Source organism: Ranitomeya imitator, chromosome 8, assembly GCF_032444005.1.
Source record: "Ranitomeya imitator isolate aRanImi1 chromosome 8, aRanImi1.pri, whole genome shotgun sequence".
Lineage (NCBI taxonomy): Eukaryota > Metazoa > Chordata > Amphibia > Anura > Dendrobatidae > Ranitomeya > Ranitomeya imitator.
The window spans coordinates 166,624,013-166,651,698 of record NC_091289.1 but is presented as its reverse complement, the minus strand read 5'-3'; the positions used below and the strand labels follow the sequence as shown (position 1 = coordinate 166,651,698).

At 42.3% G+C, this 27,686-nt stretch overlaps 1 protein-coding gene across 3 annotated transcripts in view; it reads right to left on the bottom strand.

Moving 5' to 3' along the window:
• Positions 1-27,686, bottom strand: part of SEC16B (SEC16 homolog B, endoplasmic reticulum export factor) — a 184,663-nt gene that overhangs the window by 57,454 nt on the left and 99,523 nt on the right. For all 3 annotated transcript variants that reach the window (XM_069737793.1, XM_069737792.1, XM_069737794.1), the window contains 3 exons: positions 20,841-20,916; positions 19,594-20,142; positions 13,685-13,755 (listed from right to left, as the gene is read on the bottom strand). In XM_069737793.1, coding sequence (XP_069593894.1) covers positions 13,685-13,755; positions 19,594-20,142; positions 20,841-20,916 — 696 coding nt within the window. The remainder of the gene's footprint in view (positions 1-13,684; positions 13,756-19,593; positions 20,143-20,840; positions 20,917-27,686) is intronic.

Here is a 27,686-nt window from a genome sequence, read left to right as displayed (position 1 = left end):
GCTGAGCGCCGGGGACAGACAGCGGTAGGTAAGTATGTAGTGTTTGTTTTTTTTACTTTCACGCTGGTAACCAGGGTAAACATCGGGTTACTAAGCGCGGCCCTGCGCTTAGTAACCCGATGTTTACCCTGGTTACCTGGGGACTTTGGGATCGTTGGTCGCTGGAGAGCTGTCTGTGTGACAGCTCTCCAGCGACCAAACAGCGACGCTGCAGCGATCCGGATCGTTGTCGGTATCGCTGCAGCGTCGCTTAATGTGAAGGGGCCTTAAGGCCAGCCTCAATGAATCTCATCTGTATCAAGGTCTCACTCCCATTATACTCCCTAACCTAGGCCCATTGTATGGTTGGGGTATAGTAGACATAGGGAAGCCGTCACCATGGGAGGTCTCACATACAGTCCCAGCTGATGGAATATGCTTTGTTTTGTTTTGAGAGCTAAAGGAAATGTTTAAGGGGACAAGAGAAAAACACATAGGGTTGAATCAGGCAGCCGTTGGCGGGATTTCGATGGAAGAGGATCCAAGCTGGGATGGATGATCTATGGAGTTTTGGAGATTGATTATTGGCTGGAGGGGTATCCATGAGGTACGGTCAGAATATCCATCATCTGAAGGACCATAGGCTGTGACTGCACTCTATACCAGCTGGAGATATGAAGTCTGTGGGCCAACCAAAAGTTAGGAAACAGTGGGTATCGCCTGGTACGGGGCCAGTGGAACTACCAATTTCAGATTGGGATTTTGAGGACTGAGGACATTGTATGTTGGCCATCCACCTGGATTTGTTGTACAACCATGGATGCATGGAATAAAAAGTAGTAGCAATGTTAAAAAAAAAGGAAGGTATCATCAGATAACGAGATTGCTTAGCTCAGGTTTTTTTGTTAAATACATTTTTTATTGACAATGCTTTTTTGTTTGTTTGTATGTTTTTGTGGGGTTTTTTTAACAAATTTAATTTTGTATTACAAAAATAGAAATCTTACAATTTCACAATGGCCACTGGGGCTTTTTCATACTCATACTTCCTGTTCTTTCAGGAAACAACACATGTACATGGCCACAATGGTCAATGCTTGATCCCATCTTTTGTATTGAAGCGTCTAATGAGCCTGTGCAAAAGTCTTTGAGAAAGGATGGGAACAAGGTCAGTTGTGACATCGCCTTTTGTGAATAGTGGATATATATATGTGTGTGTGTGTATTTGTGTGTGTCTGTGAGATTTAAAATATATCATATTCTCATGATAGCTTCTCTTTAAGCATGGAGAGATAAAATGTCCAAAAATAAGCATGGAGTGATAAAATGTCCAAAAATATGTAGATTGACATAACCATTGGTTAGATTTGGAACTGTTTTTGAAAAATAATAATTATGTTATTCTAATCCTGATTACTCCTTTCAGTTCTGAGACAAGAAATCTGTCTTTCTACCAGGGAAAAGAAATAAAGAAGACTCTGGGGCACAATTAAGTGAACAATGCGTCATCTATTGCATACTATTTCCAGGAATATTAGTGCGATTTCTCATTTGGTGTGCAGGTTTGCATGTGAAACCAAAACAAAAGAATAAGCTACGGTAGAAATCCTAAGACCGTGTACCGTCTCAGTACCATGTCATTTTTTTTAGAATGGAAGATTGCCAGTAAAATGATTCACATAACACTTTTCCCAGAGTATCACCGTCATACTGACATTATCCATATTTCCAAAGCTATTATAATAAGAGTAATTAGTTGTCGATATTTTCTTTAAAGGACTGTTCAACCTTTATATGTCATTAATATATTTTCTTGTAGATGCCTCCTGCAACCTTTACTGAATGCCTTCCGCTATCTTTCCGCCTGCCTATTGTGTCTCCCAGTAATGTAATTACATTATCAGGCATGGCTATTTTCTTCCGTTTCCTTGGAACACAATGCCGTTGCTTCCACATACTAAATTCGGGAAATGCACCAATACGGTTAAAAGTAAACAATCTTTTCTAAACTTTCATTCACACAGGCGTTTGTCTCTACGATATTCTGTTCTATCTGTTTTAAAGAAAAATGCAGAGAAAGTTTTCTGTAAATGTGCACACACGCAGAAACACAAAACAAATACAAATGCATACACACAAATACAGCAACTTACAACCACAAACATAACCTAAAATTGAAATATAGTATAGTATATAAAGGATTTTTTAGTTAAATGTTACCTATAATTTAAAAAAAAAATTAACATGAAGTAATTATTACATATTAGTTTTGATTGAGGGAATCTGGGTGCTGAGATTTCCCTCTGATTCCTAAAACGAAGAGGCAAAACTACTCAAGTCTCAGACGAATCTGTATACTGCTCAATACTCAGTGGGGAGAATTAGGAAAACCAAAATGACGCAACAGTCACAAAGGGCCACTTGTACCCTTTGGTTTTAGTGATTGTTTTAGGCTCACCTAGTGAGGTGGAATCGCCCAAGGTCCGGGTGGGCACAAGGATCCATTCCCCGGTGTTGGTGCATCAGGCAGGCAAGTGGAAAGAATGAACTTGGCACAGGCAGGAAATTCAGGACCAGACGAACAAGTGAAGTGGAACAAAGCAAGGCTGAATGCAACATGAACTAAGTCCAGTAGACGTTTCTTTGTTTGCTGCAACCAATGGATAGATGCAGAAATGGCAGAGCGAGGGTTAACCTGCTGAGCTGTAGGTATGGAGGATCAGAGCGTTGGAACACAAATGGTTGAGCACATCAAACAGAGGACATTAGAGTCTTAATACCAAGATGTGGGTGTGTGTCTTGGTGGGCCCTAAATCTAAGCATGCCGGGCCTCTAGTAAAACCCAATGTGGAGAACAGCAGAGGGCAGTGGCCATAGAGGAAGGTGGTGAAGTCCTGCTAAGGCAGGTGCGTAACACAATGGTCTCAGCATCTCTCTATGACAAGTCAAACATTAAATGTTTTTTTAAAAATGATGATTTAACCAATAGTGGAGTCCAGAGTTCAAGACCCACATTATTAAGGTATGTCCAAACAGGATGGAAATGTTATGGAGTTGTAAGGGGGAAAAGAAAATATCTATTAGTAATGGTATACATTTTTAAAACTACTAACTGTGGTTGTTGGATTTCTAAGAGCCCCAAACCAGCCGATATCAGCAGTATTGGCTGACAGTATGTGTATCAGGGCCTCCTGACTCTTTCCTGACAGATGATGTTGGGGTAGAGAAGGGTCCGGACTGTTGAGTTTCAGTGGGCAATCCATTTTTTTTTACCCTGGAGATAACCTGCCGTCAGTCTGCCAGGGGCTCTCAGACAACACAAAAACACTTGGCAAAGTTGATTGGATGGGGAAGTTGGGAGGGATGGCTGTCAATTGAATGATCGTTTGTCTAACAACTATCTAATGTGTATGAAAGGCATTACTATGTACTTTTTAGATTTTGACTTATTACAGGAACTAGAAAAATACTGGACTTTTAAAATTGCTTCCTCATTACTATCTTATATGTCTCACTCCTAAGAACGAGTGATAATTTCCTGCATTTTACATTATTATCAATGGCTAATTATTTTCTTAAATGGTTTTATTTGTGAAAAGGACATGTACAGATTTTTTTTAAACAATGACCTGACCTCAATAGTCACTGGTTTAAAAGCCTAATATAAAAGGCCATTATTTACACAGTGGAAACATTAAACTAGGTAATCACAGTCAATAAAACATGGGGGAAAACACAACTCATCAGATTCTTTATTGGTGCCTAGATAATACTGATACTTTAAAGGTCGTTTTCTGTTTTGGACAACTCCTGGTAAAAGGAGAACTCCTTAAATCCAATTACATGGCCCTCATTAAACCAATTAGGAGTGACTTATCGGAAGACAGAAACCAATGCCACCATCCATTTCTTTAGCCAAAAGAAAAAAGTATTACAATGATAAAAAAAACACACCTGTATCAAAAATACACAATAATAATAAAAAATAATAATAATTTTATTTATCAAATTACAAATTACAATTAAAATTACAATTTATAAAAAATACAAATTGTATTGAGACCAAAATACAATCACTAATATAAAAACAAATAAAACCAAGATAACCCCGAGATAACCATTCATTTCTTTGAGAACCATCTTAGCCCATCTGTAGTGAAAAACTCATATGAGGGTTTTGACTCACAGACTAAAGGGCAATTGGACGCTTCATAAGTGTCTCTATGACCTGTCAGAAGAAATTAAATAAAAGACAGGGTATTACATCAATTTATATTTTAAGCTTTATGTCATATTTACCGACATTCAGAAAAATTCTTCAGGGAAATCTCGAAGCATTGCGTGCAAAGCACGGCATTGAAATTATTTTTATAAACACATCCAATTTACAGGCTACTCCCCATTACCCACTAAATACCCCTAAACATAGAAGATAGCAGTCATCCAAATGATCGTTATATCTCAGCGATATATCTATACCAACTCACCATACAAAGGAATGCTTAGCTCGGCCGAGTGTTCCTGTATTTTCTATGAGAAAGCCGCTGCCATCCCTCCCAATTTCCCCATTCGCTTAAATTTGCCGAGTGTTTTTGTGTTCTCTGAGAGCTCCTGGCAGACTGACGGCGGCTTATGTCCAGGCTGAACAAAATGGATCACCCATTAGTAACATAGTAACATAGTTAGTAAGGCCGAAAAAAGACATTTGTCCATCCAGTTCAGCCTATATTCCATCATAATAAATAAATACCCAGATCTACGTCCTTCTACAGAACCTAATAATTGTATGATACAATATTGTTCTGCTCCAGGAAGACATCCAGGCCTCTCTTGAACCCCTCGACTGAGTTCGCCATCACCACCTCCTCAGGCAAGCAATTCCAGATTCTCACTGCCCTAACAGTAAAGAATCCTCTTCTATGTTGGTGGAAAAACCTTCTCTCCTCCAGACGCAAAGAATGCCCCCTTGTGCCCGTCACCTTCCTTGGTATAAACAGATCCTCAGCGAGATATTTGTATTGTCCCCTTATATACTTATACATGGTTATTAGATCGCCCCTCAGTCGTCTTTTTTCTAGACTAAATAATCCTAATTTCGCTAATCTATCTGGGTATTGTAGTTCTCCCATCCCCTTTATTAATTTTGTTGCCCTCCTTTGTACTCTCTCTAGTTCCATTATATCCTTCCTGAGCACCGGTGCCCAAAACTGGACACAGTACTCCATGTGCGGTTGAAATTCAACAGGCCGGATCCTTTTCTACCCTGACATCATCTGTCAGGGAAGAGTGGGGAGACCCTCATACACATACTGTCAGACAATTCCAGAGATATCGGTTGGTTTGGGGTGCTTAGAAATCCAATAACCACAGTTAGTAGCTTTTAAAACATATATCATTACTAATAGATATTTTCTTCCCCCCTACTAACTCCATAGCACTTCCATCCTGTGTGGATATACCTTAATAATGTGCGTTCTGAACTTTGAACTCCCCTATTAGTTACTTATCATTTAAAAAAAAAGTTTGAATTGTCATAAAGAGATGCTAAGAACAAGGAGGCAAGGAGGCAATGATCATGTTATCACAGAATTTTGGATAACTAGAGGAGGCAGACCTGTGAAGACTCAGACTTCAAGGTCGGATTTCAGAAAGGAAGATTTTAAGGGACTCAAAAAGAGGATGTTAGGGTTGGCGGAACGCACCGTATATATATTTATTAGATGGGATTGGTGCGCTCGCAACCCGGGATCCAACGCGCAGGAAAGAACCTGCTGCTAAGTAAATGGCGGCACTATATGGCGGTATGAACCAGCTCTGTTAGCTTCACAGAGCAGCCGAGAAAGCTAGGCTCTGTGCCCTGTTAGACTTTCACAGAGGCACAGGCTAACTACCCAAATGAGAGCAGTCAGTGGTCATGCATGCACACAAAACTCCTCGCCGGAGGTGCCAGCATTCTAGGGGCTTATTTCAGCCAGGTCCCTGAATACACATAAACACAATCTCCTCGCCACAGGTGCCAGCATTCTAGGGGCTTATTTCAGCCGGGTCCCTGAACACATACAAACACATGACCACACTGGCGCAAAGCACATAACTTAAGAAGATACTAGCGCATGGCCGTGCGGCCATGCGAGTCTTAAATAGTTGCAGCACACACAGGACCTTCAAAGAAGGACCAATGGAGTTGCTGCAATACCTGAGCATGTGACCCTAGATCTCCACTGAGAGATCTTGCCCTGGACATGCTCAGTGTGTGCAAAGCAGGACTTAGTCCCAGAAAAGCCTGCTCGCCACAGATCAGTGCAGGGTACAATAGCAGAGCCTGGAGAGGCAGCAGTAACCCTTTGCACAGTATCAGTCTCAGTGAGACTCTGGGACTGACGTCTCCGCTGAGCAGGCTCCACTGCGGCCGATGCAGAATGGGAGACCGCAGTAGACACGGATCGAGATTCTCCCTGTGCAGCAGAGGAAACTCGACTCCTAACAGAGGATAGGAGGGATGTAATGGCTGGATGTCCTTAAGGACAAAAATGTCCAGGAAGGATGGGAAGTTTTGAAAAATTAAATTCTCAAAGCACAATTGTTAACAATCCCTAAAAGAGTGAAGAATAGGAAGCATTTAAGGAAACCAGAACGGATGAACACAGAACTTAAGCACATGCTAAAAAGGAAGAAAGAAATGTTTATCAAATGGAAAGAGGGAGGCATATCTAAATAAGAATATAATGCTGTCTACAGAACCTGCAGGTCACACATCAGATTAGGTAAAGCTGACAATGAAGTAAGGCTTGCAAGAGATGTCAGAAGCGATGATAAAGAATTTGAGGGTGTCATGCCATTCTGTCTGTTTCTGGTTTTTGGCATGACAATGCATATGTTTGCTTTAACCCTTTACTCTTTTCCCCTTAATTTGAGCTAGGATACTGTTGGCTTTTACCTGAATGGAGCCTTCTCAGTTCCCTGCTCTGCTGCGCAGTCGTACATGTGCATTTAGGTATTTGCCCTGCTGCATACCTTCCTCATGTGCGGTCCCTGGTTGCTGCTGTGAAGCTGTCCGCGGGTTGTGAGGTCATTTGCGGCTGGTGCATGACTTTCCATGTGGCTCAGTGCATGCAGTTTCAGTCAGGTGCCCTGAGCCTCAGAACCTGCACTGTTGGTGCTGTAATGGTTTCTGTGTGTGCTTAGGGCGTGCACGGCCACACCTCCCCTGCTTTTATCAGGGTTAGGGTGTGAACTTCAAATGCTGTCCCCAGCCAATTGTTGAGGGGCAGCTCATATATAAAGCTTCCCTGCCCTATGGACGGGGCCTGAGCTACACTCACAAAGCTCTTGAACTTTGCTATGTGTGTTTGTGTTCCTGCACTTCTCCCGTCTATGTGTTGGTACCAAAGTCCTTGCCTTGAATCCTGTTTTGTCCTGTTCTGGCGCCTGTCCTGGAGGCAGTATATCCAGGCCCGAATCCTTGATCCTGTACCTGAACCTGTCTGAACTGTGTCTGCTGTGATTATGTTCTTGGAATCCCTCTGCATCTGGAGCCTCACTCCCAGTGACTTTGAGTTTCTTGAAACCGGTGTTTCTGCTAAGCATCTACTACTCTGTGCTCTGACTACCATGCGGTGTTAACCCCGTCTGGCTCATGTCCAGTACGGCGGTGTCTGCACCATCACGCTTGAGTTCCTTCCTAGGTCCGATGCCCGGAGCCTGACAACCGCAGTCTGGAACCTGATGACCGCTGTCTGGAGCTTGGAGCCTGATGACTCTGGTGGTGCCTGTAGGTCGTGTCGGATGTCCGGAACTGAACAACTCCTGTCTGATGTTTGCCGGTGACCCTGGGTCCAGATGTCCTGATGTCCTGTTTGTATCCTGATGTCTTGCCTGTACCCTGATGTCCTCATATACCCTGATGTCCTGCCTGGGTCCTGATGTCCCGCCTATCTGTGCCTCGGTGATCCGTTGGTGCCTTGGGGTCCACTGGGTGGTACCCTTCTGAGACGTGGAATTGGGAGCCTGACATCGTCATGTTTTGTTTATGTACTGTGTGACTTTAGTTTAGTAAACCTTACTTTCTCTATACCTGAAGTATCGGTGTAATCAAGTCCTATGTGTCTCTTTCCTTGTCCACATGCTCAGCTGCCACAGAAACCCGGTCGCTGCCCTCCCCTTGTTCGGGTAGGCCCGGGTCCTCCTCTGCAGTCTAAAGGGTCCGTATTTCGTCCCCGGGGGACGCACGCCCCACGCCTTCTGAGGTTGGTCATCTTGGGGGCATCTATGGGCTGGGCCGCATCCGCGGCTGCAGCTGATCGTGACAGGGGGTATGTAAAAAGTAAATGAAAAGTCAAAGATACAATAGGATTTTTACAGAATGAAAATAGTGAATTGGTAAAAAATGATGTTGAGAAGACCGAACTTTTAAATTCCTATTTTTCATCTGTTTTCTCTCAAAAAGTAAATGCAACATCAACTGATCTTCACTGGGCTATTGAAAGAATAGAAGAATCCGTAATATCTATAAACAGAGAGATGGTGAGGGAACACTCAGCTAACTTAAATTAATTCACGTCTCCAGGTTCAAATGAATTACATCTTAGCGTTCTTAAGGCGATAGCAGAGGAAATTATTGAACCACTCTCCAAAATCTTTGAAAATTCTTGGAGAACAGGAGAAGTCCCAGAAGACTGGAGAAGAGTAAATGTTGTCTATATCTTCAAAAAGGGAGAAAAGTGGACCTAGGAAATTATAGACCTGTGAGCTTTACTTCTATACCAAGAAGGATCTTTGAACAAATTATTCAACGACATATATGCAAGTACCTGAATGAGAATGAAATGATTAACCAGAGCCAGCATGGGTTTTTAACTAATAAGTCATGTCAGACTAAATTAATTTCCTTCTAGGACAGAATCACTGACTGAGTGGATCCGCGAAACGCATTAGATATAGTATATCTTGACTTCAGCAAGGCATTTGACAAAGTATCTCACATTATCCCTACTGAAAAAAGTGACCAAGTGTGAAATAAATAAGGCAACTGTTAGATGGATTCATAACTGGCTTGGTGATCAAGACCCAAAGAGTGGCCATAAATGACTGCACATCCAGCTGGTAGAATGTCTTAAGTGGGGTACGACAGGGCTCTGTCCTGGGTCCTGTGTTGTTCAATATCTTTATCAATGATTTAGATGAAGGAATTTAGGACAAACTGATTAAACGTACTGATGACACAAAGCTGGGAGGGATAGCTAATACTAGAGAAGAGAGAGAAAGGATTCAAAAAGATCTAAACAAATAAACTGTGGGCAGCACCTGACAAAATGGTTTTTAATAGGGAGAAATGCAAAAGCGATGGAATCAAATTGAGTGGGAGGAGACACCGATTAGATATTAGAAAAAAACTTTTTGACAGTAAGGGTGATCAATGAGGCTGCCACAGGGGGTGGTGAGTTCTCCTACAATGGAAGTCTTCAAACAGAGGCTGGACAGACATCTGTCTGGATTGAGATAGTGAATCCAGCATTGAGCAGGGGGTTGGACCAGTGACCCAGGAGGTCTCTTCCAAAACTAACAGTCTATGAGTCTATGAACACTGTGTTATGTACCTGCCTCAGCAGGGCTTCACCACCATCCCCTATGGATGCAGCCATCTGCTGTACTCCCTGTTGGGTTTTATAAATGGCTCGCCATGCTGCCATTACATCATCTGCCTAGGTCTATTTAAGGCCTACTAAGACACACACCTGTGTCTTGGTATTAAAACTTCAATGTCCTGTGTTTCGTGTGCTCAGTCATCTGTCTTCCAACTCTGATACTGCATACCTACAGCTCAGCAGGATAACCCTCGCTCTTCCAGACTCATCTGGCAGGAGGTTATTTCCCCACCAAACAAAAAGATTGATCAATGAAATGCCAACAGAGGAATCCTTCTCTATACTGACCTCATCAGTCAAGGAGAGTCAGAATGGCTACATACATGTGAAATGATCGGAAGATACACCAAAATCAAGAGTCTTTAGCCAAGTTTAATCTAATACGTATGTAGGCCTTAAACGTGCGTCTGGAAAACTGAAGCATACCAACGCCAACCACAGTAGACCTTCAAGAGGCATCACTTCTCGGAAACTGAATTTCCAAGATTTCTGTGCCACTCAAGAGACTCGTCACCACTTAAAGAAGTCTGGGAGATTTCCCCTTTTTTCCAGGAGCCTTCTGGACATTCTAGGAGAGTTAGCATACATGCTGCTCAATGAATCCTAGTTATGCATCCTTCAAAATTGTTGTAACTGACTATGGACAATAAGTTGGGCTTGTTTCGTGCCTTTTGAGAGGACTTGTAAATTTTACTAACACTGCATTCACATGTGTGTGTATGTCCTAGTCTCATCCGTTTTGCGGATCAGACTTGGCCATTTAAGTCTATGGGGATCCGTTCAAACCGGATGATACTTTGTACTTCAGATTTTTATCCAAGTGTCATATGTTTTTAACCGATACATTGTTAAGAGTCAACGGATAAAGAAAGTTCAGAGAGTCTACCTGCCATAGGCCGGGGTCACACTAGCGATGAATACGGACGAGTGCTATGTAATAAAACATCGCATAGCACTCGGACCAGTCTTCATCTATGGGGTAGCTCCCATCACTGTTTTTTTACTCGGCAGTATTATATGTGTGAGTGAAATTGCAGCATGCTGAAATTGTCGGCCGTGTCTCGGCTCACTCGCACTCATGTCATCCGAGTGATGTGCGATATACGCTGACCCCGGCAATGGAGGAGACGGAGAAATTCATTTCTCTGCCTCCTCCGCAGCTGTGATCCTATCCTCTCTATGTTAGAGGCTCGGAGCACAGATGCATGACACTCGGCTCCCGCTCTCAGCAGAGCAGGAGCTGAGGGTCATTAGCATATCTCATCTGATGCCATACGCTCCTCTGACCCCAGCCTTAGTGATAAAAACAGATGAGAAAAAAGTGCATGCAGCTTAAGGTACCGTCACACTGAACGATATCGCTAGCGATCCGTGACATTGCAGCATCCAGGCTAGCAATATCGTTGAGTTTGACAGGCAGCAGCGATCAGGATCCTGCTGTGCCATCGTTGGTCGGAGCAGAAAGGCCAGAACTTTATTTCGTCTCTGGACTCCCGCAGACATCGCTGAATCGGCGCTCACAGTCAGTGCAGAGAAGCAGAGCACCGGGGGACAGACACCGGAATGTAAGTATGTAGTGTTTTTTTTTTTTTACGTTTACACTGGTAACCAGGGTAAACATCGGGTTACTAAGCGCGGCCCTGCGCTTAGAAACCCGATGTTTACCCTGGTTACCCGTGGACCTCGGCATAGTTGGTCGCTGGAGAGCTGTCTGTGTGACAGCTCTCCAGCGACCACACAGCGATGCTGCAGCGATCGGGATCGTTGTCTAGATCGCTGCAGCGTCGGTAAATGTGACGGTACCTTAAGACAACATCTGAGAAAAAAATTGGTTATGTTTCTATGGGATGGTAACACTCAAATGAGTGAATCCAGCCTTAGCCCTCAAACACCAAGCCATACACCAGCTTCAAACAGGTCTAAGCCGCTTTTTTAGATCTCCATATAACTCCAGTATGGAGTAATATGGTGTCGTACAGAAGCCCAGTATGGAGATACAGAGATTTACTTGCATTTGCAGTAACACTTCAAGTTGGATAATGGTTTTGTTTGCTTTTAAATTACCCAGGTCATGGCTACTTTTATTACCGAGCATACAATAACAATAGCACACATTAGTGCTGCCCAAGATTTTAGGCTGAAGGTTATATAAAGTGAGTGTTTTGCTTCCTCTAATTACATTTTCTTTGAATTAAGAGTAGATTACAGATATGCACCCACAGGTGATCCTTCTCTGTTTTGTTGGTTTGGCCTTCAACCATTGTTTTTGTATTTCAGCCTGATAATTTCTGTCATACAGATGCACTGTACATTCAACAAGTGGTGAGCTGAAGTGGTAATGGATGTCATTAAAACTTTAGACAATAGTAGAATGAATAGATCCATTAAAGTTTCAAAAACTCTGAAATAATAGTAAGCTGGTGCTTAAACCAGCCACAATAATAAGTCCAAGAGCACATTCACAGAACCACACATAACTATTCTGTCGCAGATTGTACATTGCTGTAGAGTTTTACTCAGCAGTTAATAAAATTTCACAACAAAATGAAAAACCTGCTATGTGTGAAAAAGCCCTACACCTGTGTTACAGAATTCCGGCCGATTTGTAATCCTTTGGTTGAATCTGAAAAATGTTTCATAAAATTGCATGACTTTTCTAAAAAAAAAAAAAAAACTGCATAAAACCTGCATCTAAATTCACATAAATTCCAACATAGCCAACACATGTCAGTGTGGAGGTTTCCACGGCTCACTGAGGTGGAATTACCAGCCGGGCTGAACTGTGGTGACCTCAGCACCATGAGAAAAAAGTCACTGAGTTCATTGCAGTTTAGCACAGTGAGTTCACTCCAGATCAAAGATCATGATGAGAGCGGTCTTCAGCACCCGGTGCAGGGGAACAGCGTTGACTGTACCTCTGCATCCCAGGAACCTGTACGTGTGGCATGATGCGGCACATGGCTGGCACACGATTGTCACAAGAATTACACAAATGGACACTGATATCTCCGGTACTGTTTTTTCCGGTACTGGATATATCAGCACAAGTGAAAATGGCCTAAAACTTATCTTATCTTAGCTGGTTCAATACACTTTGAGTATAGTGGATCATACATGATCATAATTCAACACATTCAAATATGGTACACAAGGCTCCCATTGTCATGATTGGTATGAGTTTCAGGCGTGGAATGGTTCAATGAGCAGCTAATGGCAACTTTGAATGTTTGCCGGGGACCTGAACTTCCTGGTCCAAGCAGCTGAACAATAAAGAAAAATAATAAAAAAATAAAATATATGAGGATGGCTAATTTATCCTTATATATGACTGTTATGATCTGACTGCAAGCAGAAAATGGTGCCCTTGTAAATCTGGTGCGCAAACATTAGACCACGAACCCAGGAAATTAATCAAAGATATACGAAACATGGCATACTTATTCTTTCTTTCCAGTTTTCTAAATAAAAAAACCAAAATATAATAGGATGGCTAAATCATCCTAATATATGACTGGTCTGATCTGACTGTAAGCAGAAAATGGTGCCCTTGTAAATCTGGTTCAAATTAAACATTAGATCATGAGCCCAGGAAATTAACCAAAAATATACAAAACATGGCATACTTATCCTTTTTTTCACTGTTCCCTATCTATGCACAGTCTGTGACATTTTATATAAATGGGATCCGTCGTATCTGAAGTTGTAGGGTTCCTCATGGGTATTTCTACTTTGTCTAGAACCAAATTTCCATTCACTACTGGATTTTTTCCAAAAATACTCAAGACAGTTGACTTTGCGTACGAATATAATTTCATGGAATATTCCTGGCAACATTTCTATTTAAAAGCCAGTGTTAGAGACCTGTGTTCCATTTCTGCTACATACCCCAAAGGCATCTCCCACCAGCTATTTTCTTCATTAAAGTTCCTCTAAACATTGCTTTAAGTCCATCCAAGCTGATTAATTCAGCTCTTAATCAAGAAATACACACTAGACATACGAGGTCTTTTCCAACTCCAAGAGAGTGTAGAGATTAAATAAACTTCAGCTAATTGGCTTACCTTCATCATTAGAGCATTGTTGCCGAAACTGCTGCTCGGAGAAGGGGAATCGGAGATCTCATCCAAGCGTTCTGTATGCAGGTGGGGAGGGAAGAAACCAGTGAAATGCATTATAAGTATATACACCTGCTAAGAATAACAATCAAGTAATTTCCTATTTTTACTAAATTCTTTATTTTTTAGGAAAAAACAATGTGTCAAGTGACCATGGTGCTCAGCGGAAATAATTACCCCAAAAGAAATTTAGAAATCATCTGCTGGGAGAGAGCTAGAAGAATCCAACAGAATCCTAAATGGTCAGTCAACACATGTGCATGATATATTTTTTTGTTTAAATTACAACCAATATCAAAAGTGTAGTATACTTTCTTAATCAAGTATGTTGTTTTTCAGGTGAAAAAATGCTAAATTAATTGATAGTAGATGTCTCCATTCCTTGAAATGTGCTCTTCAATGCATGTCGCTAAGACTGATCAGTTCATACTTACAGATAAGCAGGAGGAATTACAGGAAGAGGGGAAATGTCTTATACAGACAGTGTGTATCAACCTCCTTGCTGCACACAGCTAGGCCCAGCACACAGTCATGAGCGGATGGACTTTTTATTATGCCTGGATCTGGGATTTTCTTATTATTTTCATTTGCCTCATTCATCATATCATATTAGCACTCCTATTCTCCACTGCTCTCCTCCCTCACAGGTTTCCCTTGTCTGCCATTTCACTCTCCACATGTTTTCCACTTGCTTTCTTGTTTCTTATAGTACATTTGCACTTCTTTTCTGCTCTGTTGTCTTCATCCCAGGCTTGCCCACTATATCTTACCCCACCTATATGCAATATGCCCACTTGTTTCCAATAGCACATTAGCACTTGTGTTCTCCCTTTCTCTCCCCATCCCAGCTGTGTCTGTCATTTCTCTCCCCGCCAGTATTCTACGTGCCTCTTTGTTTCTTATAGTCCTATTTAGGCCACACTAAAAGTGCCTGTTAGGACTGGCGGAACGCACCAAGAGAGATGATATAGATGCGTTCGCAGTCCGGGGTCCACCGTGCAGGTGAAACCTGCTGCTAGGAAATGACAGACAATATGGCGGTATTCAAAAGTATACACGCGTGGGTTAAACCTCACCCAGCGTGAAGAAAGCGATCCTGTTGCATCACAGGACCGCGGTACCGCACATAGAGCGCGAGCAAGTGGTCAGCGAACTAAACCCCAACAGGGATTGTAGTCCGATTAGACCCTTGCTGGCACTACACCACTACTGGGCGTGAAAGGAATTATATAATTAAGGCACCGAAGTGCGAACTGTGCCGTGCTGGCAGGCAGCACTAAGCACCCAGACGTGGGTCAGGAAGCGCACACTGGCGCGTGGCACCGCACTGGCAGTCACAGCAGTAGACGCTGACATGTGTGTGACACGTTGAGTGATAAGTCGGGCGCTAGATAGCAGCCATACTCCATAAGCGAACAATCGTACAATAGGGTAGGGGTATTTAAAGAACGACTTGCACTCACAACAAACACACGTATTAAATTGTACACTAGCGCATGGCCGTGCGGTCATGCGCAGTTTATATAGTTGCAGGACAAGAAGCGGCCACAGAAACTTTGCCCTTCCAAGACCTGCCAAGAGGACCAATAGAATGCGCTGCAGAGTCTGAGCCCATGACCCTCGATCTCCAACGGGAGATCTTGCCCTGGGCATGCTCAGTGTGCGCAGACAAGGACTTAGTCCCAGAGAAGTCCACTCGCTGCTGACCAGTATAGGCTTTACAGGCAGAAGCTGGAGAAGCAGCAGTAACTCTTCTCACAGAGTCAGACTGAGCGAGACGCTGGGATCGACGTCCCTGCTGAGCAGGCTCCACTGCGGCTGGAGGAGAATGGGAGACCGCAGCGGAGACAGATCGAGATTCCCCCTGTGCAGCAGAGGAAACTCGACGCCTAGCGGTAAGAGCTGTTTTGCAGCTTTTGTGCCTTTTTGTAATCCACCTGTCCCCCTGCTATTCCCCGGCCTCTCCCCTCTGTCAATCCCTTCACTGGCTCCTCATTACCCAGAGACTCCAGTACAAAACCCTAACCATGACGTACAAAGCCATCCACAACCTGTCTCCTCCATACATCTGTGACCTTGTCTCCCAGTACTTACCTGCACACAACCTCCGATCCTCACAAGATCTCCTTACTCTACTTCCCTCTTATCTCCTCTTCCCACAATCGCATACAAGATTTCTCTCGCGCATCACTACTACTACTCTGGAACTCTCTACCGTAACATATCAGACTCTCACCTGCCATTGAAACCTTCAAAATGAACCTGAAGACCTACCTCTTCCGACAAGCCTACAACCTGCAGTAACCACCGATCGACCAAACCACTGAATGACCAGCTCTATCCTCACCTACTGTATTTTCACCCATCCCTTGTAGATTGTGAGCCCTCGCGGGCAGGGTCCTCTCTCCTCCTGTACCAGTTGTGACTTGTATTGTTCAAGATTATTGTACTTGTTTTTATTATGTATACCCCTCCTCACATGTAAAGCGCCATGGAATAAATGGCGCTATAATAATAAATAATAATAATAATATACAAGTCAACGCAATACGCTGATTCGGGGTCTATAATTACTATTTTTTTGTATTTCGGGTTCAATTGTTTGCTGTTGTATCAGAAGTATAAACATCAAATTTCAAGTACTGTTGATATATTACATAATAAAAATGTTTCTGCTTGTCTTTTGATGGCAGCAACCAACCTTTCTGATGACTTCAATGATTTGTCTTTCACGGATATTTTGAGAGTAAATGAATGCATGACAGGGTGGGAAAGGACAACCACTGTTTACAACGTCTTCTAAGAAGGTAGAGAAATGTTTTTAGCTATGTTATAAGTGACATTCCTGTATTTTCTGATATACACGGGTCCATTTAGACTCCATAGGAGGCACGTTTAACTCCTACAAATTGAGAAGCACTACATTGTCACCTGCTGGTATTTTCTACTCTATTCATTTAATGGGTCAAGTTATTGGCTTATTAGTAGCAACCACCTATTGTTCTCGGGAGCAATGAAAGTGAGTGACGGAAATGAGTTCAGAGATAAGAAATGCATCTCAATACCAAAGCATCTGTCTAGTCCTATTCAACGCAGCTGAAAACAGCTCTTCAGTGCGGCTCTATGGTCGAGCGCCGACAAGATAAAACATTTCTTTACCACAGTAACAGGCAACGGCATGCAAATAACATGATTTTCACATCAGGAAGAACTAAACTACATATTTATGGAGTAAATAACATTATGCATAATAACTTCATACAAAGATATCTTCTGTCAAGAACTGAAGAGGTCTGGTGTTCAGTTATCTGTAAGATAAATCTGTTTCTGGAAAAAGCTCTCTGACAACCAGTGTGTCCAACACTTCAATTCCCACTTGGGTTGTCAACTAGATTTTGCTATATCTTGATGGTAACTCTTTCCAGTAAAGCAGCATGGTAGATCAATGCTTTGTGATGAACATTTATAATCTCAGCATTTTGAGAAACAAATGTAACCATGAAATGGCTAAATAAAATATGTATCTTCAGGAGCACACTGCTCCTCTGCCTCCTGACTTCCTGCTTGCTTGGGGGCAGTGCACTCCTGATGACTTGACAGTTCAGAACAGCGGCATGGCTGCGATGCACGTCTGAACTGTGTGTTCTATCATGCTGCTAGCAGATAACATCTCCTCTGCAGCACCAGAGAAAGGCACGGGCGTCGGAGCTGGCCAGATGCAACTTTTGAGCAGAGCTTGCAGTCTGTAATGAAAAGAGCTTACAAGAACGTGCTCCTTACCTAGGAGACTGGCCACCTGTGACAGAAAGCAGTGGAGGCCAATAACTTAGGCCGTGAGCAGTAAACTTTGGAATTAAAAATCCGTCCGTTCTCGAGAAGGGTGAAATGCAAAATTGTTTGTTTTCAGAAGCAATTTCATTCATTTAACAACTTGAGAGAACCCAATAGAAGGGAACACAATATTAAGAAAAAAATAGCTTTTTAGTTAATTTATTTTTTGATGTTGCAAAATAAATCTGAAATATTGCTGTGTAGACTGGGGCTATGTCAGCAGAGCCATCTCTTTATCATTAGAAAGTAGGAATGTAATGTGTTGGAGACATGTGTGAAGTTGCACCCAGGTTAATGGAGCGCAGGTAGGGGCCCGTGAGGTCTAGTTGGCCTATATGAGAGAAATAATGCAACTAAAAACCTGTGATAGCTGGGGGGTCCTTTTGATGATTTTGCATTGGAACCCACAAAACTAAAGTTACGCCACTGCCTGCAATGCTTATATATTAGTAAGTGCTACATAATCATGTCCCAATACATACGTTAAAGAGGTTGTCTGGGACTTTAACATTGATGGCCTATCTTTAGAATAGGTCATCTATGTCTGATTGGTGGGTGTGAGACACCCGGCACGGTGCTGATTAGCTTTTACCCATGTCGGTGGCAGCAAGAACTGCTCATTTACAGAGCTGCACAGCTCTCTCGACTGTATAGTGGCTGCTGCCGGGTACTCCACATTCGCCACCGTATCGATTTGATTAGTGGGCAGATGTGCACTACCCGGCCAAAGCCACTAAACAGTCGACGGAGTTATGCCGTGCAGATCCACAACTGAGCCATTCCCGCTGCCGCTGACAACGGGAAGAGCTGATCATGTCCACTAGTGATGAGCGAGTATAATCGTTGCTTGGGTTTCCTTGAGCACACTCGAGTGGTCTCCGAGTATTTGTTAGTGTTCGGAGATTTAGTTTTCATTGCTGCAGCTACTAGCCAGCCTGAGAGCATGTGGGGGCTGCCTGTTGCTAGGGAATCCCCACATGTAATCAAGCTGTCTAGTAGCTGTAAATCATTCAGTTGCGGTGATGAAAACTAAATCTCCGAGCACTAACAAGTACTCGGAAACCACCCAAGTGTGCTCAGGAAAACCCGAGTAACTAGTACACTCGTTCATCACTAATCTCCACCGATCAGACATTGATGACCTATCCTAAGGATACACCATCAAGGATAAAACTCCCGAACAATAAAAAAATAAAATAAAGATAAAGTTGTCAATCCATTCAAATGATTTCTTTCTTAAAATGGTTTGACCACTTTACTAGTTTCATTGTCTCTAGATCTCCACTCTGGAGGGAAACTGTATTCATTCCCTTTTTAGAGACCATATGAGCAAACACCCACTCCACAGTCTATACAGACAATACCAGAAGAAAGTGTGTGCCTCCAATATGGCTTCCAACAAGAAGGGTTTTATTAAAATTAAAAAATAACATTATTACAATATTAAAAAAAATATCTTCTAAAACTGAAACAACAAATCTAATAAGGACAAATCAAGGATTTTTTATCAAAATTCACAAGAGGAAACTTGTCCCCTTGAGAAACGCTATTTACCTTCAAATATGGGGGTAATCTACAGATAAATAGTGTATGAATCCTAGTTAGCTGGTTTACTTTTGTGGCAGCTACAGGGAGAAAATGAAGTTTTATCCCTGCAGCTAATGGCTTCCAGTCATTGAGGAGGTGCAGGGAGCTTTCACAATCACCAATTACTACACAGTGAGCACTGTAATCACTCCCTGACACTATGACTGACAGCCTGACCTGCAGTGTGTGCAGCTTATGTGTGTAGTGCAGGTTATCAATCGAAGTGCTAGGGAGTGATTGTGTATTGAGGTGATTGTGTACTGAGGGTCACTGTAACCGCTTCCTGCACCCGCCTCGAAGACTGGAAGCGAGCGGCTGCAGGGAAAATATAACGTCTTCCCGTAGCCACTGCTCCAGTAAGACAATGCAGGTAAAGAGCATTTTTAGAGGTGAAAGGTTCATTTTAAACTGGTAATATAAAGACATGCACAATTTACCTTTTTCCTGTGACCTGTCATAGGCGTTGTAGTTGTAGGACAATTCAGAGACTGGTGCTGGTTGCTGAACACCCCATTCATAATTATGTTCATGCTGTGGCTCCACATGCTGGAGATGTGTGTACTGAGGAGGCTGGCTGCCAACACAACCAAGCTCAGCACCTGTATTGTACAGATTGTCTCCTGTGTTGTGTACATCGGCTCCTATATTGTGTAGATCGGCTCCTGTATCGTGTACATCGGCACCTGTGTTGTGTACATCGGCACCTGTGTTGTGTACATCGGTTCCTGTATTGTGTACATCGGCTCCTGCGTTGTGTACATCGGTTCCTGTATTGTGTAGATGGGTTCCTGTGTTGTGTAAATCGGCTCCTGAATTCTGTAGATGGGTTCCTGTATTTTGTAGATCAGCTTCTGTATTTTGTAGATCAGCTCCTGTCTTGTGTAGATTGGCTCCTGTGTTGACTACATAGGCTCCTGTATTGGGCACATCTGCTCCTGTGTTGTGGTCTTGACTTACTTGTTGAGCATCATTTATAGCGGAAACTTCTAAGGGGAGACATGAAGCAAATTATTGGAAGCAAATGCACTGCATTTATTGATTTATTTCATTGGAAAATGTTGAAGAAAAAAGCATAAAATTGGGCCAGAGCATATGTTGGTATAAGTGCAATGCATAGGTGCACATTCACATTGTGGCCATTTAACAGATAGAACCTAACAAAATGGACAGGCCAAAAGGGGAGCTATGCCCCTGTACGTACAAAGTACAAAAAACTTAAACAAAACCAAAAAAATAAGCCGGAGCATATATTAGGATAAGTGCAATGTAAATAGGATATCAGGTGAGGATGAAATTAGTCTTTCTTGCCTAGCCTTGGGCACTTTGACAAAAACTTTCAAAGCAGGGAAACCCCCTACAAGGCTTCCTTACCTGAGCCAACAATCGGCAGAACAAGATTCTTCATGATCATTTGATCATTGGCCAGTTCAAAAATAACAACACTGATCAGCTGATGAACAGCAAACAATCAGGTTCTTGGTTGTTGGCTGATTGGATCAATAATGCGGCATTAATATGGTCATTGCGTATTGTCGACAGTATGCAAACTGTTTGGTGACTGAATACTCTAATTAACAAACGTTTGGTCCTTACACGGTTGGCATTACTTAAACGAGCAAAGATCAACTGGTTATATCATAGGTCAATACCCATTAAGGTCAGAAATCTTCCAGTGAAAACCCACCTGTAGTGTTAGATGCTGTATTGCTTCCTTGACCTTCAGAGATGACGGGGTTATTTGTACCTGATGTGCAGTTTTTCTAAAAAAAAAAAACGAGAAACAAAATGTAACTTATATCTGCAATTGAAATACGTCCTTGCAGCACCAGGTCCTCTCCCTGCTGGTGAGCTGCTGCTTCACGGGTGGTCGGAGCATGACGCCACATCTTATAGGTTAAGGACCCACTGAGAGATTTACTGTAATGTGACAGTGGGCTTCACACAGTCTGATCAGAATGTTAAACCAAGAGCCTCATGTTCCGTTTTGTACATTTTTGCCTAGCACCATTAGACCAATGTATGATTTTCGGATGTGCGGTCAATGTGCTTTTTTGCAGCAATGGTATACAGAGTTTGTCGTATACTGAGGCTAGAGAAAAGATTAGTATATAGAGCTGAAACATCGCAGTTTCATAAGGGCTAATATATATTAGCTAATATAACAAGCTCATAATCTACCTGGAGATCAGCATTTGTTTGCCTTTTGTCTAATAGGGCTATTAGTGTTTAGTTTGGAGACTTACACCCAATAACGTACGGTACTGGTGTGGCTTTAAAGAGACCTGACAGCTGATATATGCTGCCTGATCCATGGACAGCATATACAGTACATATATTGTATCAAAGAAAGGAAAGTTAGGGTTAAATCCTAGCTGCACAGGATCTGATTAGATCACCTGGCTAGCCTGCATATAACTAGGCTCAGTGTTCTCCTTAGTCAGTCAGAACAGGGAAGTTGACCAAACTGGATGCATCTTGGAGTTCAACAGATACACAGGCCAGAATTCCTCTTTGAGAAGAGTCTGCTCAGGCCGTGTGAAGAGAACCACAAGTATCAGTTGCTATGTGATGAAGGGGTTAACCAGACATTACAAGGGTCAGGCTTTTAGTGAGTAGGTGAGAGATGGGTGGGCCGCCTACTCCCCCATCTCCACCTCAAGGGTGTGGCTGGGGAAGTTAAATGTGCAACCACTGGTTTTTTTCTGTGTTGTGTGTTTGGAGAGAAGACTGCAGATGATAGCTCCAGGTGGAGCTGAAGACTTGTGGTGTCCTCTGTGGGTGAATCCGGCCAACATAAGGACTTTGCTATACTCTATCTTTTGTTTTGCCCTTATGCCAGAAAGGCCATGTTTATTTTGTTAAACCCTGCCATGGTTTATGCTGTCGTATAACAAAACCAGCAGGTGACTTACACAAGGAGCATTCCTGTGTCTACCTCCGAAAGCCACCGAGTGACTCAACCCCTCATAATATATATATACACGTGTGTTTGAGTTGTATGTAAAATATATTTTCCAATTAAGCTATGCTACGCATATAAGCTATGAATAATCCGAATTTTTTTTTCGTCTTTCCGAGAGAAGCATTTAAAAAGAGTTCATATGCAGTTTAATTAGACCGGGAGCATTGGTTTATAGAAACGGAGTGTAAGCTCGGCATAATGCTTGTTTCACATCTTGAAACACAAACATCTCATTCTACTGTTCCAGATGAGACTCAGAACAAATCTTCTCTAAGACTTTCAATATAGCTGTGTAGCTGTGGCGGCCTCCACCGAAACCGCTTCACCTACTGTCCCTGAGCTTCCTGTCAGAGGCCCTTTTATGCTTCTGTAATTGCTTGATTCCGAAAGCAAGGAAAAGTCTGTGATACGGCGTGCCAATTACAAGCACATCCTCTCAGCACACGTGGACCCCTGGCCCTTGCACAATCACAGGTTTTTATAGCTGAGAACAGAACCACAGAGAATATCAGATGATGGACGAGAAAGAAAACCATTTTTCCATTTTTACGAAACAGAAATATGTTTTTTTTTTCTCCTTTCATTTTTCTTGTTTTAGAGTCACAAAAGTTGGAGAACACTTATAAAGTGTCGGGGGGAAAAAGGAATTAGTAGTAAAATTTTTTCCCATGGTCTGTTAAATGGCCTGCTTTTCTCGACTCCATTTACAGCATCTACAAGAAAACTGCATAAACTGGGAGAACACTAATGGCCGCTTTGCACTAGAACCTATAGCAATCAGTATCAATCACTTCTAGCAATACATTAAGGGTGATCTTTCTGTTTTTAACAAGCCGTCATTGCATGAAGTCATTTTTACAGCTTTCTAGTGTATTGTGAGAAGTGTGTTCTGTGATTAACATATGACACAAACAACAAGAAACGATCTTTTATTAGCTCAGACTGTCAACGCGCCTTAGATTTATAATTGCAATGCTCGTCGTGTTACTACACAGTGCTCCCAACCATATGCCCAAATTAAAGATCTGGCCCGATACTAGAAGGGTTGCATGAAGTAATGTATGGTAAACCAGAATAAAAGATGGAATTTACATGTATCGTAGAATACCGTAGGTGATAACTTGCAGTTCGTGGTGGTCCAACCGTGGGGACCCTTATTGATCTGAAGAATGGGGCTCTTAAATGCTCTGTGAATATGAAATGGTGGCTGTGCATACTCTGTTCCTTGTCTATTATACTAGAACCGAGTACTTCCCTATCTTCACCAGTTCAGTAAAGAAGGAATTGACCAGTGGCGTAACTAGAGTCTGATGCGCCCCGATGCAAGATTTAGACCAGGGCCCCCCATTTTGGTATTTATATATGTCCTCCATCCTGGCATATACAGTGGGAAAAATAAGTATTTGATTTGATTGCCAACTTTTACGTTTTCAGAGCTGGTACCAGGCAACATTGAGTTTCAGCTCCCTCCTAACTTTTTCTATTCTGTTCAGTTTTAGAGACTTGTTAGGCCACTCAAGGACCTTGAAACGCTTCCTACAGAGCCACTCCTTAGTTGTCCTGGCTGTGTGTTTCAGGTCATTGTCATGCTGGAAGACCCAGCCATGACCCATCTTCAATGCTCTTACTGAGGGAAGGAGGTTGTTGGCCGTGATACATGGCCCCACCCATCCTTACTTCAATACAATGCAGTAATCCTGTCCTGTTTGCAGAAAAACACCCCCAAAGTATGATGTTTCCCCCACAATGCTTCACAATGGTGACAGTGTTCTTGGGATTGTACTCATCCCTCTTCTTCCTAACATGGCAAGTGCAGTTGATACCAAAAAGTTCTATTTTGGTCTCATCTGACCACATAACCTTCTCCGGTGCCTATGCTGAATCATCCAGATGGTCATTAAAGAACTTTAAATGGGCCTGGACATGTGCTGGCGTAAGCAGGGGGATCTTGTGTGCCATGCAGGATTTGAATCCATGACGGCGTACTGTGTTACTAATGGTAATGTTTGAGACTGAGGTCCCAGCTCTCTTCATGTCATTGACCAGGTCCTCCTGCGTAATTCTGGAATGATTCCTGACCTTTCTCAGAATAATCCTTACCCCACGAAGCAAGACTTTGCGTGGAGCCCAAAGCAAAGGAAGATTGACAGTCATCTTGTGTTTCTTCCATTTTCTAATACTTGTGCCAACAGTTGTGGCCTTCTCACCAAGCTGCTTGCCTATTGTCCTGTAGCCCATCGCAGCCTTGTGCAGGTCATCAATGTTTTTCCCTGGTGTCTTTAGAACGTTCTTTGGTCTTGGCCATTGTGGAGAGGTTGGATTGTGATTGATTGAGTGTGTGGAGAGGTGTCTTTTATACCGGCAACGAGTTCAAATAGGTGCAATTAATACAGGTAATAAGTGCAAAGTAGGAGGCTTCTTAAAGAAAAACTAGCAGGTCTGTGAAAGCCAGAATTCTTGCTGGTTGGTCGGTGATCAAAAACTTATTTTGTGCAATAAAATGCAATTTAATTATTTAAAAATCATACAATGTGAGTTTTAATTTTTTTTTTTAGATTCTGTTTCTACCTAAGATTAAAAGTACAGACCTCTCCTTTCTTTGTAGGTGGGAAAACTTGCAAAATCGGCAGTGTATCAAATACTTATTTTACCCACTGTATATCCCCCATCCTTGTATATATGTCTCTTATCCTGGGCCCCATCTTGGTATTTATATCCCATCCTGGTAAAATGTCCCTTATCCTGGTATACGTCCCTTATCCTGATAATATGTCTCTTATCCTGGTATATGCCCCTAATCCTGGGCCCCATCCTGGTATGTATATCTATCATCCTGATACATATGTCCCCCTGTTCTGCCGATGCTCTTTAATGCATAGAAAAGAAATTATACTCACCTTTCCTCCACTCCCTCACAGCGTGGCATCTTCTTGACACCGCCAGCTGACTTCAGCATGCAAACGATGGGAGCTCATGACATCAATGCCATGCGCCCCCAGCTGCATGCACGCTAATGTGCTGCTGGCCTCTCATTGCGGCGCACGAACCTGATGCGTGTGTGCTTCACAATACACTTCAACTGGACGTGCGTCTGAGGATGTACATCCAGTTGAAGTTTCTGCTGGTGTTGTCAGGTCCCTACCCACATGGGCCCGGTTGCGACCTCTGCGACTGCGGGCATTACGCCCCTGGCCATCACTTAATTCCAATAGGGCATTACAGAGCTCCATTCTTGGGCTGAATGAAGGCCATGGTGGTCTGACACTCACTGATCCACATTTTTACTAATCCTGATGGTATTTGATAGCTTTAATTGTCGGGAATAAACCTATAATACATTTTAATGTTTTTTTGCACAGGCCATGCCTGCTAGAACAGATGTGTTCATCCTTATATTTTTGCACATTTGGTAAAAGACTACAATTTCTCACAATACAAGCCTGATACAATATTACAACATACTGGCAAAACTCTCAAAAGTCTACAATATCCAGAACAACAACAACCACTTTGTGGCACATGTAGAAGCATATAGTGTAAACATCTCCCAACAATGTATCACAAAATTGTGTTTTTGGACATCTGGCATCATCTCAGAATCTAAGAGGAAAGATAAGGAAGGGCCTATATGTATGAGCGTGTAGAAATGATGTCATGTGATATAACATGCCTTCTACTAGTCACATAATTACATGTATCACACTTTGCTGTTACATTTGTAGAATTATTGCTTTTTTCTCCTCCTTCTGGTTTGCTTTGGTTGTAGAGTGGTAGCATAGGACAGCCACAAGCCTATAGCATGAACTTCCCTAGAATGTATTCTACTTTCAAAGGGAATAAGAAAACACGTCCAAGTCTGTAATCACTATACAGAACACAGGTTCCATTTGTATAGAGAACAGAACCAGTATGGAACATGGTTTATGTGACTACGGTGAAACATTTTCTTGCATATTTGGCATGATCTTTTGAGCCATATATACCCCCACCAGGTAGCACTCGTGAGATAGTGTCCTTTTGTTCTTGGAGAGAGTTAATTTGCATCATTTTTACCCATTTATTTTGTAAAGCTGGCCCAACAAATTATTTCTCACGATAGAAAGTCCTTGCATCACTGAGGTCCTGGATTCTATATAGAGATTGCACATATTCCCTTTGCTTGTATGGATTTCCATTGGTCTGCCGGTTTCCAAAACCTACTGATAGTTAAGTGTCTTCCTTTGAAACGCTAGTGGATGTGGGACAGCTTATTAATTCTACTTTGTACCATTACAAGTGAAGATAAACTGCAAGCTGATCAAGAGACTGCGACCAAGTAAGAGAAGAGACCCTGATTCTATTACTGGGTAACTTACTGGGCTTCTAGCTGTAGTCTGATAAACACTTTTATCTTCTGCAGCTCTGCTAGTACTCTCAATGAAATACTCCTGCTATGTAGTCCTTAGTATTCATGAGCTCTATCTATCCTCACCTCCTACTATGGATTAGTCAGCTTTTCTGCCTATGCACAGTATACTCACTGTTCTACACAGTCCTGTATAGGTATACATGTAGAGAAAGCTGTCAGTCACTGATAGGACCGCCCATTTGACCTAAAATCCCAGAAAGGGGAGAGGACTAAATGATGGAAACTCAGATTACTGAATCAATTCTCACAAAATTACCGTATGTATCAATCCACTGAGCTCCCCCTCCTCTATGACATGGAGCCTGCAGATTGTACTGCATCTCCATGGTGACAGGTTCCCTTTAAGAGGACTAGCAGAGTTGCAGAAAATAGTGATTTTATCAAAGCAACAGTAAAGAGCCCAGTATGTGATACAGTGCTGGAATCATGGTCCTTGTCCTTATTTTATCCTGCTCTCAGATTATGAAGCATAAACCTTGAGACACATTCCCTTTAAAGAATTTAATCTTACATTCTGCTCCCTGCAACCGAGAATATCAGATGCCGTTCTTGTCGTCACCATGATTCCACATAACTAAATTAGTCCTATTATATTTCAAGTGCCTGCTTTCATTGTTACACTGTTGACATGTTGAATGGTGTACTTGGCTATTCATTATTCAAGATGGTCTTAAACGCTGTGATACTTTGCACTTTTATAAGCCTATTTTTAATATAATGTGTTCTTAGGGAACATTCTGAGCATATTCTATAACGTAATGTGGCCATTAGTATATTTTACAATACACAGAATCACTGGAACCCAATTAAACCTCAAGTGTTCATATTAAAGAGCATTTTCTCTTAAAATGAAAAAATTACGTGGAAGTCCTTGAGTTGTCTTCTCGAGTCCTCTCTGAGATTTGTGGTCTACGGAACCGGTATCTATCCAGTGGCTTTCCAGCTGCTGGTAAACTATCTCAACAGGTTAAAACTACCTTTGGTGCACAGCCAGTCTAATATGTAAAGGAACCCTCCAGATCCTCATTAGTGATGAAGAAATCTGAAATTAGAATTCGACAGTTCGCGCGAATTCCGTCAGGAAATTTGATTTGAAAAATCATCTGTCCTACCATGCGGCACGGTGGCGGTCCAGTTATCTTTTTGGTCCAATCACCAAG